Here is a 13,019-nt window from a genome sequence, read left to right as displayed (position 1 = left end):
TCTCTCTGTGTCCTGTAGTCTCTCTCTCTGTGTCCTGTAGTCTCTCTCTCTGTGTCCTGTAGTCTCTCTCTCTCTGTGTCCTGTAGTCTCTCTCTCTCTGTGTCCTGTAGTCTCTCTCTCTGTGTCCTGTAGTCTCTCTCTCTGTCTGTGTGTCCTGTAGTCTCTCTGTGTCCTGTAGTCTCTCTCTGTGTATCCTGTAGTCTCTCTCTCTCTCTGTGTCCTGTAGTCTCTCTGTGTATCCTGTAGTCTCTCTCTCTCTCTCTCTCTCTCCCTGTGTCCTGTAGTATCTCTCTCTCTGTGTCCCGTAGTCTCTCTCTCTGTGTCCTGTAGTCTCTCTCTCTCTGTGTGTCCTGTAGTCTCTCTGGGGCGACATGGCTCAGGCAGTAAGAGCGGTCGTCTGGCAGTCGGAGGGTTGCCGGTTCGATCCCCCGCCCGGGCTGTGTCGAAGTGTCCCTGAGCAAGACACCTAACCCCCAAATGCTCCTGACGAGGTGGTCGGTGCCTTGCATGGCAGTCAATCGCTGTCGGTGTGTGAGTGTGTGTATGAATGGGTGAATGAGAAGCATAAATTGCACAGCGCTTTGGATAAAGGCGCTATATAAATGCCAACCATTTACCGTTTGAATTCACAGAGAGAAACGGAGAGCTGGAGGGGACAGTGGGGGGCACTGTCGCCCCCCTCACCACGGAGCAGGTGCGGAAGGTCCTGCTGGGGAAGATGAAGGGCATCCAGGGTCACTATAACTCCTGCTACATGGACTCCACCCTCTTCGGGTCAGAACCGCCCCCACCGTCTCTGACATACGCCCCACACAGCTCTCTGTAACACACCTGCATGACCATACCAGTGACATACGCCCCACACAGCTCTCTGTGACACACCTGCATGACCATACCAGTGACATACGCCCCACACAGCTCTCTGTAACACACCTGCATGACCATACCAGTGACATACGCCCCACACAGCTCTCTGTGACACACCTGCATGACCATACCAGTGACATACGCCCCACACAGCTCTCTGTGACACACCTGCATAACCATACCAGTGACATACGCCCCACACAGCTCTCTGTAACACACCTGCATGACCATACCAGTGACATACGCCCCACACAGCTCTCTGTGACACACCTGCATGACCATACCAGTGACATACGCCCCACACAGCTCTCTGTGACACACCTGAATGACCATACCAGTGACATACGCCCCACACAGCTCTCTGTGACACACCTGCATGACCATACCAGTGACATACGCCCCACACAGCTCTCTGTGACACACCTGCATGACCATACCAGTGACATACGCCCCACACAGCTCTCTGTGACACACCTGCATGACCATACCAGTGACATACGCCCCACACAGCTCTCTGTGACACACCTGCATGACCATACCAGTGACATACGCCCCACACAGCTCTCTGTAACACACCTGCATGACCATACCAGTGACATACGCCCCACACAGCTCTCTGTAACACACCTGCATGACCATACCAGTGACATACGCCCCACACAGCTCTCTGTGACACACCTGCATGACCATACCAGTGACATACGCCCCACACAGCTCTCTGTGACACACCTGCATGACCATACCAGTGACATACGCCCCACACAGCTCTCTGTGACACACCTGCATGACCATACCAGTGACATACGCCCCACACAGCTCTCTGTAACACACCTGCATGACCATACCAGTGACATATGCCCCACACAGCTCTCTGTAACACACCTGCATGACCATACCAGTGACATACGCCCCACACAGCTCTCTGTGACACACCTGCATGACCATACCAGTGACATACACTCCACACAGCTCTCTGTAACACACCTGCATGACCATACCAGTGACATACGCCCCACACAGCTCTCTGTAACACACCTGCATGACCATACCAGTGACATACGCCCCACACAGCTCTCTGTGACACACCTGCATAACCATACCAATGTGCATACTTCAATAAACTCTGGAATAAATTCCACTATTTAACATGTTTAGTGTGTTATTAAATTGTCATGTATGTAGAGTTTGACTCCATGTGGACATATGTCTGTTTAGCATGCAAAATACAGTATTTGAAATTACAGACTAAAATAAAAAATACCCGTAGGCTTGTTCATGTTTTGTGAGACGGTGCAGATTACCTTTTTGCGCCGAAAGGCTACATGGTCAGTGACTCTGCTGGGAGTCGAACCCGCAGCCCTTGACTCCCTGTGCTGTGCCCCTCTGCAGCCTTTTCGCCTGCTCCTCCGTGCTGGACTCCCTGCTGTTCATGGCCACACACAGGCAGGAAGCTGCCATTCAGACCACCCTGCTGCAGCAGATCGTCAACCCTCTGCGCAGGTCCGTCACCGCTCGTTACAAATACACCTGTCCTGAGACATTCGCCCTGAAACCTGGACTAAAATGCAGCTACACTGATAAGACTAAAACATCTGTGTGTGTGTGTGTGTGTGTATGTGTGTATGTGCAGGTATGGCTTTGTTCCCAGTTGCAACGTGATGAAACTGCGCAAACAGCTGCAGCAGGAAGGCTACAGTGACCACACCTTCGCTACAGATGAGAAAGGTGCTGCTCCTCACACGATCAAAACACCAGGAACATTATCATCGTTAGGAATGTTGGGAACATTAGTAACGTTACAAATGTTGGGAACATTGGGAATGTCAGGAGTGCATTCAGGAGAACATTAGGAAGGTCATTCTATGGATTTTGGGAATGCAGGGAATGTTGGGAACATTAGGAAGGTAATTCTAGGGATTTTGGGAATGTTATGAAAATTAGGAATGATGGGAACATTAGCAAGGTAATTCTAGGGATTTTGGGAACCATGGGAATGTTGGGAAAATTATGAATGTCAGGAATGTTGAAGAACAGTAGGAACATAATTATTGGGATTTGGGGAATGTTAGGAATATTAGGAATGTTGGGAATATTATGAAGGTAATTCTAGGGATTTTGGGAATATTGGGAACCTTGCGAATGTTGGGAACATTATGAATGTATTTCTAGGGATTTTGGGAATGTTGGGAACATTAGGAAGGTAATTCTAGGGATTCTGGGAATCTTGGGAACCATGGGAATGTTGGGAAAATTATGAATGTCAGGAATGTTGAAGAACATTAGGAACATAATTATTGGGATTTGGGGAATGTTAGGAATATTATGAATGTTGGGAACATTAGGAAGGTAATTCTAGGGATTCTGGGAATCTTGGGAACCTTGGGAATGTTGGGAACATTATGAATGTCAGGAATGTTGAGAACATTAGGAAGGTAATTCTCGGGATTTGAGGAATGTTTGGAACTTTGGTAATGTTGGGAACCTTGGGAATGTTGGGAACGTTATTAGTGTTAGGAAGGTTGGGAACATCAGGAACATAACATTTTTCATTCATTTGAAAAAGTCTGCATATTTGAGGCACTCCCACCCCCACTGTCCTGATGTTGACCAGTGAGAGAGCAATGTGCTCTGTGCTTATGAGCACTTTACACAGCCTGCCACTAGAGGGCAGAGCTGGTCTCTTTTCTGGGCTGGGATGAAAACAAGCAGAGGATAGTTTGGGGGTGGGCAAAGTACACAGTAGTCTGCCTGAATACTTCACCCACTGTCATATAGCCTGGTAGCTGTGTTGTGTAATGATCAGGAAGCATGGCTGGTGGGAAGATTCGGCCTATCCATTTTATTAATATAATCCATGTTACGTATGGAGATAACAGCGTCTGCTAAATTTTAAAATGCAATATAAATACGTAGGCTCATGTATAGTAGATACATGATGTTTAGTTACAGCTGTGGATTTGTAAAAGAAAAAAGAAAAGGAAAAAAAAGGATTTACTTGGGAGTTCACATTAAATCTAGATCCATTTTACCCTTTGTCAAACAACAATACAACACGCGGGGTGATAAAATACGGAGAATAATGAACTGAACTGAACTTAAACGCGCTAAGCACTCCTTGCTCTCGGCGCTCTTACTGTCTTCGCGGCAGGCGGAGGGTCATCGTTGCCCCGGCCGGGGCGAACGCTCGCCCCTGCCACTGCACGAGGTATAAGTGGACCTGGATAAGAGTGACCGCTAAATGCCACATTGTAAATCATAACAGACTCGCAGTGCGGGGAGAGCTGTGGTGGCTCTCGCGGGACGTTGTTAAATCGATTGGGTTAAATTTCATGTGCGTCGCGCATGTTACAGGAGACCGTCGCAGAGACGCTCACAGAGATTAACACGTTAACAGATGGACAAAAAGAACAGGGCAAACGCCAGCCCTTCCCCCCCAGGTAGCACATGAAATAAATTAAAAAACCCAGATGGGGGGGAAAGAAGGAACCCGGCTATAGAGGGGGAACCCGGCTATAGAGGGGGAACCCGGCTATAGAGGGGGAACCCGGCTATAGAGGGGGAACCCGGCTATAGAGGGGGAACCCATCCTCCACTGGCCGGAGACGTTTAAAGTGCAGGTAGGGTGGGCACAACAGAAATCTAATAGAGAAATATGATACAGCAATCCAAACGGGTTCACAGTTATACAGCAATCCAAACGGGTTTACAGTTATACAGCAATCCAAACGGGTTCACAGTTATACAGCAATCCAAACGGGTTTACAGTTATACAGCAATCCAAACGGGTTCACAGTTATACAGCAATCCAAACGGGTTCACAGTTATACAGCAATCCAAACGGGTTCACAGTTATACAGCAATCCAAACGGGTTCACAGTTATACAGCAATCCAAACGGGTTCACAGTTATACAGCAATCCAGACGGCTTCACAGTTATACAGCAATCCAAACGGGTTCACAGTTATACAGCAATCCAAAGTTGAAGTAATGAGCAAGCTGGACAAGTAGGGAGTCCAAATGAGAGTTAAGTATAGTGAGCAGTACTGGTGGGACAAGAACTGCGAGAGTGGGCCAGACTGGACCTACCAAGGATTAAAATTAAGATTCCCATTTTATTTAGTAGTTTAAAATGATTTAAAAAAAAATTCTTATGAACAAATCACATTCACCAAAGAAGTTTTATTTATTTAATAAAAATCAATATTGCTGTATTGAAGCCCCCTGAGAGAGGATCTCAGCCCGTTTCCCCGAGTGCCGCAAATTTGGGAAGCTGTTGGGAACGTTGTGAATGTCGGGAACGTTATTAGTGTTGGGAACATTAGGAATGTTGGCAACATTATGAATGGCAGGAGTGTTGAAGAACATAAGGAAGGCAATTCTTGGGATTTTGGGAATGTTAGGAACATTGGGAATGTTGGGAACATTATGAAGGTAATTCTAGGGATTTTGGGAATATTGGGAACCTTGGGAATGTTGGGAACCTTTTGAATGCCCCCCCGTCGCGACCCAACGGCCTCCTGCAGGGGGCAGACTGGCGACACACAAAACCCAAAGGAAACGGAAGGGTTTATCATAAATAATAAAGGAAATTGGAACGGGTCGGAATCCCAGGCAGGTTAGAAATTACTGTTTTGTGTCCGAGGTTGCTCACCTATTGCTGTGCCGTGTGAATGAGCTGTGGCTAACGGTGATCCCGTCTGTGTTTAGATCCGGAAGAGTTCCTGACTCTCGTTGTCCAGAAAATCCTGCAATTGGACCCACTCCTCAAACTGTAAGACTGCCGTCCGTCTCTGCGTCTGTCTGTCTGTCTGTGCATGAGTACCGTCGGTTATCTGCACCCCAAACTCATGTTTAGTCTCTACAGGGTTGTAGCATTTTGTATGTGTTTCGTCTCAGTTTGAATATTAGTTTCCTGCACATACAGTACTCTGAACCTCCTGTCTAACTTCTTAATGTAAAGCTTCACCTGCTACAGTTGTGTGTGGGCCTCTGTGGAACAGGTGTGTGAGTTGTGTGTGTGTGTGTGTGTGTGTGTGGGTCTCTGTGGAACAGGTGTGTGAGTTGTGTGTGTGTGTGTGTGGGTCTCTGTGGAGCAGGTGTGTGAGTTGTGTGTGGGTCTCTGTGGAGCAGGTGTGTGAGTTGTGTGTGGGTCTCTGTGGAGCAGGTGTGTGAGTTGTGTGTGGATCTGTGTGGAGCAGGTGTGTGTGTGTGTGGGGCTCTGTGGAGCAGGTGTGTGTGTGTGTGGGGCTCTGTGGAGCAGGTGTGCGAGTTGTGTGGGTCTCTTGTGGAGCAGGTGTGTGAGTTATGTGTGTGTGTGTGTGTGTGTTTCTCTCCGCAGCAGCACCGCAGAGGGGAAGGTGCAGGAGAACTCCTGCTACCAGATCTTCCTGGATCAGAAGCACACGCTGGTCCTGCCCACCGTGCAGCAGCTGTTTGAGCACTCTCTCCACTGGTCTGGGCTTGCGCTGGCCGAGGTAACGCTGCATGTGTGCGTGTGTGTGCGTGTGAGCGTGTGTGTGAGTGTGTGTGTATATATATATATAAGGTACATAATAGTTTTCTCACACCACATGCCGGTGATGGTTGGTACTGCACTTACAAAAAAAGTTGTTTTACCGCGATGGCTATATCACCCAGCTCCAGTATCTAGTTCTCCTGTGACCCTTACCTGGGCATTGTGAGGTCACAGTTGTCCCGTTTCTCTGTGCCGCTCACCTGGGCATTGTGAGGTCACAGTTGTCCCGTTTCTCTGTGACGCTCACCTGGGCATTGTGAGGTCACAGTTGTCCCGTTTCTCTGTGACGCTCACCTGGGCATTGTGAGGTCACAGTTGTCCCGTTTCTCTGTGACGCTCACCTGGGCATTGTGAGGTCACAGTTGTCCCGTTTCTCTGTGACGCTCACCTGGGCATTGTGAGGTCACAGTTGTCCCGTTTCTCTGTGACGCTCACCTGGGCATTGTGAGGTCACAGTTGTCCCGTTTCTCTGTGACGCTCACCTGGGCATTGTGAGGTCACAGTTGTCCCGTTTCTCTCTGCAGATCCCATCCTGCCTCATCCTGCAGATGCCGCGTTTCGGCAAGAACTTCAAGATGTTCGACAAGATCATCCCATCCCTGGAGCTGGACATCAGCGACATCCTGTCAGAGAGTACGCCCCGCCGCTACCCACAATGCACCTGCCCCCTCACTCAGGGCATGAGAGTGCTGTCCTGCCATGTCCTCGTCATAACGTGTGCGTGTGTGTGTGTGTGTGTCTGTGCCTGTGTCTGTGTGTCTGTGTGTCTGTGTGTCTGTGTGCCTGTGTGTGTGTGTGTGTCTGTGTGCCTGTGTGTGTGTCTGTGTGTGTGTGTGTGTGTGTGCCTGTGTGTGTGTGTGTGTGTGTGTGTGTGTGTGTCTGTGTGCCCATTCCAGGTCCTCGAGAGTGCGTGTTGTGTGGTGAGCTGGCTGGTTTGGCGTGCGCTGACTGCTTCACAGATCCAACTTTCGGGAGGACAGGTTTCAAACTGTTTTGCCTCACCTGCTCTGAAAAGGTAAGCCCACCTCCAGCTGCACACACCTGCCTGTGTATCACACGCTGTACTGGGATCAGTGTAAGAGCTGGGGGGGTCATTATTTGGCAGGTTCACACACCTGTCTGTGTATCAGATGCTGTACTGGGATCAGTGTAAGAGCTGGGGGGGTCATTATTTGGCAGGTTCACACACCTGTCTGTGTATCAGATGCTGTACTGGGATCAGTGTAAAAGCTGGGGGGGTCATTATTTGGCAGGTTCACACACTTGTCTGTGTATCAGATGCTGTACTGGGATCAGTGTAAGAGCTGGGGGGGTCATTATTTGGCAGGTTCACACACTTGTCTGTGTATCAGATGCTGTACTGGGATCAGTGTAAGAGCTGGGGGGGGGGGGGGGGGTCATTATTTGGCAGGTTCACACACCTGTCTGTGTATCAGATGCTGTACTGGGATCAGTGTAAGAGCTGGGGGGGTCATTATTTGGCAGGTTCACTTGCACCCCACGAGGAAGGCCCACCAGCCCTCCCGTGTCCGGCTGCCGAAGGGGTACCCCCAGGGGGCCCGGCCCCCCCTGCCCAGGGAGAAGCTGCAGCTGTTCGCCGTGCTGTGCATCGAGACCAGCCACTACGTCTCCTTCGTCCGACACGGCCCCCGCCCCCAAGACTGGCTCTTCTTCGACAGCATGGCTGACAGAGAGGGTGAGGGGGGGGCAGAGAGGGTGAGGGGGGGGCGGTGGGGCAGGCAGAGAGGGTGAGGGGGGGCAGAGAGGGTGGGGGGGGGCAGAGAGGGTGGGGGGGGGGGGGGGGGGGTGAGTGCTTGTGTGTGTGTGTGTGCGTGTGTGTGTGTGTGTGTGTGAGTGTGTGTGTATGTGCGTGTGCGTGTGCGTGTGAGTGTGAGTGTGAGTGTGAGTGTGAGTGTGAGTGTGAGTGTGTGAGTGTGAGTGTGAGTGTGAGTGTGAGTGTGAGTGTGAGTGTGAGTGTGAGTGTGAGTGTGAGTGTGTGTGTGTGTGTGTGTGCGTGTGCGTGACTGTGTGTGACTGTGTGTGAGTGTGTGTGTGTGTGTGTGTGTGTGTGTGTGTGACTGTGTGCGAGTGAGTGAGTGAGTGAGTGAGTGAGTGAGTGAGTGAGTGAGTGAGTGAGTGAGTGAGTGAGTGAGTGAGTGAGTGAGTGAGTGAGTGAGTGAGTGAGTGTACCCTTGACTCTGTGGGACTCACGCCTCCTCTGGTTGCCAGGCGACCAGGACGGGTACAACATCCCGCAGGTGCAGGAATGCCCTGAGGTGGAGCGCTACCTGCAGATGAGCCCTGCCGAGCTGGCCTGTCAGCTGCCCCGCGAGATGGAGGGCGTGGCCAAGCGCCTCTTCTGCGACGCCTCCATGTACCTGTACCAGAGCCCCAGCATGTGCCTCTACCGCTGAGCAGAGCGCACCTGCACCTCACCTGTACCTCACCTGCACCTCACCTGTACCTCACCTGTATCTCACCTGTATCTCACCTGTATCTCACCTGTAACTCACCTGTACCTCACCTATAACTCACCTGTACCTCACCTGCACCTCACCTATAACTCACCTGTACCTCACCTATAACTCACCTGCACCTCACCTGTACCTCACCTATAACTCACCTGTACCTCACCTGTATCTCACCTGCACCTCACCTATAACTCACCTGTACCTCACCTGTATCTCACCTGCACCTCACCTATAACTCACCTGTACCTCACCTATAACTCACCTGCACCTCACCTGTACCTCACCTATAACTCACCTGTACCTCACCTGCACCTCACCTATAACTCACCTGTACCTCACCTGTATCTCACCTGCACCTCACCTGTACCTCACCTGTATCTCACCTGTACCTCACCTGCATCTCACCAGTACCTCACCTATAACTCACCTGTACCTCACCTGTACCTCACCTATAACTCACCTGCACCTCACCTGCACCTCACCTGCACCTCACCTGCACCTCACCTATAACTCACCTGCACCTTACCTGCACCTTACCTGCACCTCACCTGCACCTTACCTGTAACTCACCTTTTCCTTACCTGTAACCCTTCTTTTACTTAGCTGTACCCTATCACATCATAGCGTACTAGAGCTGGGTGATGAGCCTCTTAGCCTGTCTGATGGCTGTTGATGAGGACTACCGGAAGCCCTTCGACTCTGAAACCATAGTATTAATGAGTCTGTGCTTTAGGGCTAATACAACCTCTCAGTTCGCCCATATAGCAGGACTGCTGGAGGCCCTTTCACTGACTGGCTGTTCCGTTTAATTTGTGGAGGGGTTTGCTGGGGCAGTCGGGGTGAGAAGCGTATATGCATATGCTGGACCAATTAGTTAAAAAAAGGTGCGATCTGGAGGGTGCGATCTGTGACGGATCAGTCGTCACTGAACGTTAGCGTGGAAGCAGGACGCAGTGCAGGGTAATGCGGGTGGGCCTGTAGCGTAGTGGTTAAGGTAAAAGACTGGGACACGCAAGGTTGGCGGTTCTAATCCCGGTATAGCCACAATGAGATCCGCACAGCCGTCGGGCCCTTGAGCAAGGCCCTTAACCCTGCATTGCTCCAGGGGAGGATTGTCTCCTGTTTAGTCTAACCAACTGTAAGCTGCTCTGGCTAAGAGCGTCTGCCAAAATGCTAATAATGTAATGCAATGTAATGTAACCATAGAACCTGTTCTGCCCCGGACCATTACCAGCAAGCTCAGCTATATGCCACGCTTTTAAGAAATGCTCATCACCTCAAAATCAACTGTGGAAGATTCATTTGTCTGGTTTGTGTTGAGCTCTCTTTTCTTTGTTTGTTTTTCCACCGAGCTGTCCACCGTGTCTGAGCGCCCGACACTGATTAACGGATGTAAATAACTTCTACACTTTGTGGGAAAAAAAAAAAAAAAAAAGAAGTAATCGAGATGAAATATATTGTTGCCATGGAGATGATTATAATCCTAAATTAAAACGTGTCTGATCTGAGTGCTTTGACAATCAAAAGGTGAAGCATTCATTGTGTAAATTTTTTGTAAACCTGTGAACAACTTTATAATGCGATTTGCTCAGGGGATTCGTAGATTTTACAGGGAAATTATCTTTTTTTTTATATATAAATAAAAAGATCAAAATGTATGCAAGTGATGTGAATTGTGTTTACATACAATATGCAAAACATTGTCACATAAATAGTCTGTTGCGGATGTGGTTTTCTAGCCTCGTTAGATGATTTTTAATTTGTACTCAATAAGAGCATCTGATGAATGCCTAAATATGAATTAAAATGTGTCTTGTACAAGACCAGAGGAGCCCAGGGGAGATCACTAGTTATTCCACTTATTTGAATTTGAGCGCCTCAGCGCCCTCTTGTGGTCGTTCTGCGCTCTGCCTGTCTCATTGCCACGGGGAGTGTGCTTCAGCATCACAGTGAGTGGCCTTGGCTTGGCCGTATTGCGCCCGGAACGGTTCAGCTGCGCGTCGGCCACCGAGGAACGTACGCGCGCGGGCTGCAGTGCGCCGTTTCCGTGGTCGCGTTAGCATTCATTTGTGCCACCGGCCACCACAGTCACCCATGTCATTCACTCTGGCTGGTGGGCTTGAGCCACCGGCGGCCATGTTGGCTCTGTGGTGGTTGTGTAGCAGTGGCTCCGTAACGTCCCGGTCCTCACGGCCAGATGCGTTGTCCCTGGCAGGCTTTGATGCTGCGTCCGTCTGACTGTGCCCGCGGCACGTTTCAACACTGCCGCAGAAAACCCGCAACCCCTGGCTGGCTTTGACTGCATGCACACACACACACACACACACACTCACACTCACTCACACACACACTCACACACACTCACTCACACACACTGCCCACAACCCCTGCGGTTCATGTCTAAAGTGGCGTCTGATGGCCAGACGGGTCCGTTTCTGATCGACACGAGGCGGAAAATACGAGAGCTGAAAAGTGCAGCCCCGCCACGCCACGCCACGCCCCGCCCCGTACACAGCCAGGACCCAGAAGCAGTGCCTGGAAGGGCCAGGTTAGGACATTGGAACCGCCCCGCCCCGCCCCGTATCTACATGATGGTATGCATTGCACTGCTGCCACACAATTTGCAGATTAGATGCAATAAAGTAAAAATGTTCCTAATAAAGTGCTCGGTAACTATTTATTTATTTTCCCCGAGATTCCAAAAGACCAGCTAGAAATGCATGTTGTAAGGATTCATATCACTTTCCTATCACTTTAGTTTCATTAATAAGAGAAGAGAATAGCTAAACATACTTGAGTATTTGTAAATGTTAATGAAAAGCTACTTGATAGTTTTTTCCCACTGTTTATGCAATACGAAGCTTGGCACACCACACACACATGCACGTACACAGATTTATACTCCAAGCCGATCGGGACCGCTTCTGTTTAATGTGAGTAAGAGGGTGGTATTAAACTCATTGCCTCTAGCTCCTTAAAAGACCATGGTGGGGGTGTAACGGGGAGGGGGGTATACACTTCCTGTGTGACACACTTGCCATCGGGGAGGAGAGGTGGCGTGGGCGACCGTTTGAAGGTGCGTTTCTGCCTCTCTCCGCTGGATCTTAGCGTGAGCGCTAGCGGCTCTGATCTCCGTAGCGGAGAGCCCTCGGCAGCGTGACCGTCCGAGCGAGGTGCGTGCCGTGCCGTCCTCAGGTGGGTGTGCGTCTGACATCACCAGGAGCTGAAGGTAGCATTAAAAAAAAAAACACAGCAAGGATCTCCCTGAGCAAACGTCTGGGAAGTAGTATATTTCATGCTTAAATGTATAGGGAAAAAAACGCATGTTTATTCTAATACAAATAAATAATACCATTCCTTACGAAAAAAACATTGTCTAAATAATTGGCACTCTTAAACATGTACATAAAATCATGCTTATCTGTAAATCTGGCCTGGACTGTATTTTAAAAGTTTATTCAGTAAGAGACAGATTCCCTATCTTCCAGGTCCCAGGCCCTTCTTCAGTTACAAACTGCATCGTCAGCATGTCCAGTGACCGAAAACTAATCAATTATCAGATATAATCATTTACGATATGATGCTACATTATAACACACAGTAACATAAAATATATCGTGACAAAGTTAAGGATATTTTGCCACCAGTTGGAAGTTCTCTCCCCTTTATTCTGTCCTCACTGGATGCAAATTTTTCGGATGTTAAAAACTCTGCTTTAATGACCCTCACCACACGGACTATTCTAACAGTGCACTGATCTCTGACAATGACCCTCACCATATGGGCGTAACGCGAGTACACTAGTTGTGTGCAGGGACATTGAAGCTGCCTGCGCGACTGAATCTTCGTTCCTTGTGCAAGCATTCCTGCGCAGCGTTTACGCAGCGTGAGGGCTCTTGAACTTCCGGCGATTGCTCCTGATCGGAGTGTTGTGCAGGTGTTACTTCCCGGCGCGCGGAATGAGCGGGACAGTGTGTGACGCGTGCAGCGTCATAGTGCAACACTAATCTATTTAAACATTTAAAACTTAAAACACCCCGAGCAGTACGAAGAAAGTCGGTCAAAACACAGGGAGGGAGATTCCCAAAGAGGCACACCAATAACTCAGACGTCCACTGAGAGACAACTGACGGAGTCATTCTTAAAAGGCAGAGCATATCCAGGTA

At 49.5% G+C, this 13,019-nt stretch overlaps 1 protein-coding gene across 3 annotated transcripts; it reads left to right on the top strand.

Annotated features, from left to right (window-relative positions):
- The first annotated feature begins 103 nt into the window (after positions 1-103).
- On the top strand, positions 104-9,013 carry LOC133127038 (ubiquitin carboxyl-terminal hydrolase CYLD-like). 3 transcript variants are annotated; one of them, XR_009708572.1, is made up of 10 exons: positions 106-774; positions 2,257-2,367; positions 2,498-2,592; positions 5,575-5,638; positions 6,206-6,341; positions 6,907-7,015; positions 7,279-7,397; positions 7,868-8,078; positions 8,612-8,873; positions 8,918-9,013. XR_009708572.1 is itself a non-coding variant. In XM_061239639.1 (9 exons), exons 1-9 carry the CDS (start codon positions 719-721, stop codon positions 8,794-8,796), a joined length of 1,083 nt encoding a protein of 360 aa, XP_061095623.1. In that variant the 5' UTR covers positions 104-718; the 3' UTR covers positions 8,797-8,902. The 3 variants fall into 3 exon arrangements, 2 of the variants coding, with proteins under 2 accessions (XP_061095623.1, XP_061095622.1); XM_061239639.1 differs by lacking the exon at positions 8,918-9,013 and having other exon boundaries at positions 104-774; positions 6,209-6,341; positions 8,612-8,902; XM_061239638.1 differs by lacking the exon at positions 8,918-9,013 and having other exon boundaries at positions 107-774; positions 8,612-8,902.
- Positions 9,014-13,019: the final 4,006 nt, after the last annotated feature.

This window comes from Conger conger, chromosome 4 (assembly GCF_963514075.1).
Source record: "Conger conger chromosome 4, fConCon1.1, whole genome shotgun sequence".
Lineage (NCBI taxonomy): Eukaryota > Metazoa > Chordata > Actinopteri > Anguilliformes > Congridae > Conger > Conger conger.
The sequence above is the reverse complement of the archived record's forward strand: the minus strand, read 5'-3'. Positions and strand labels throughout refer to the sequence as shown.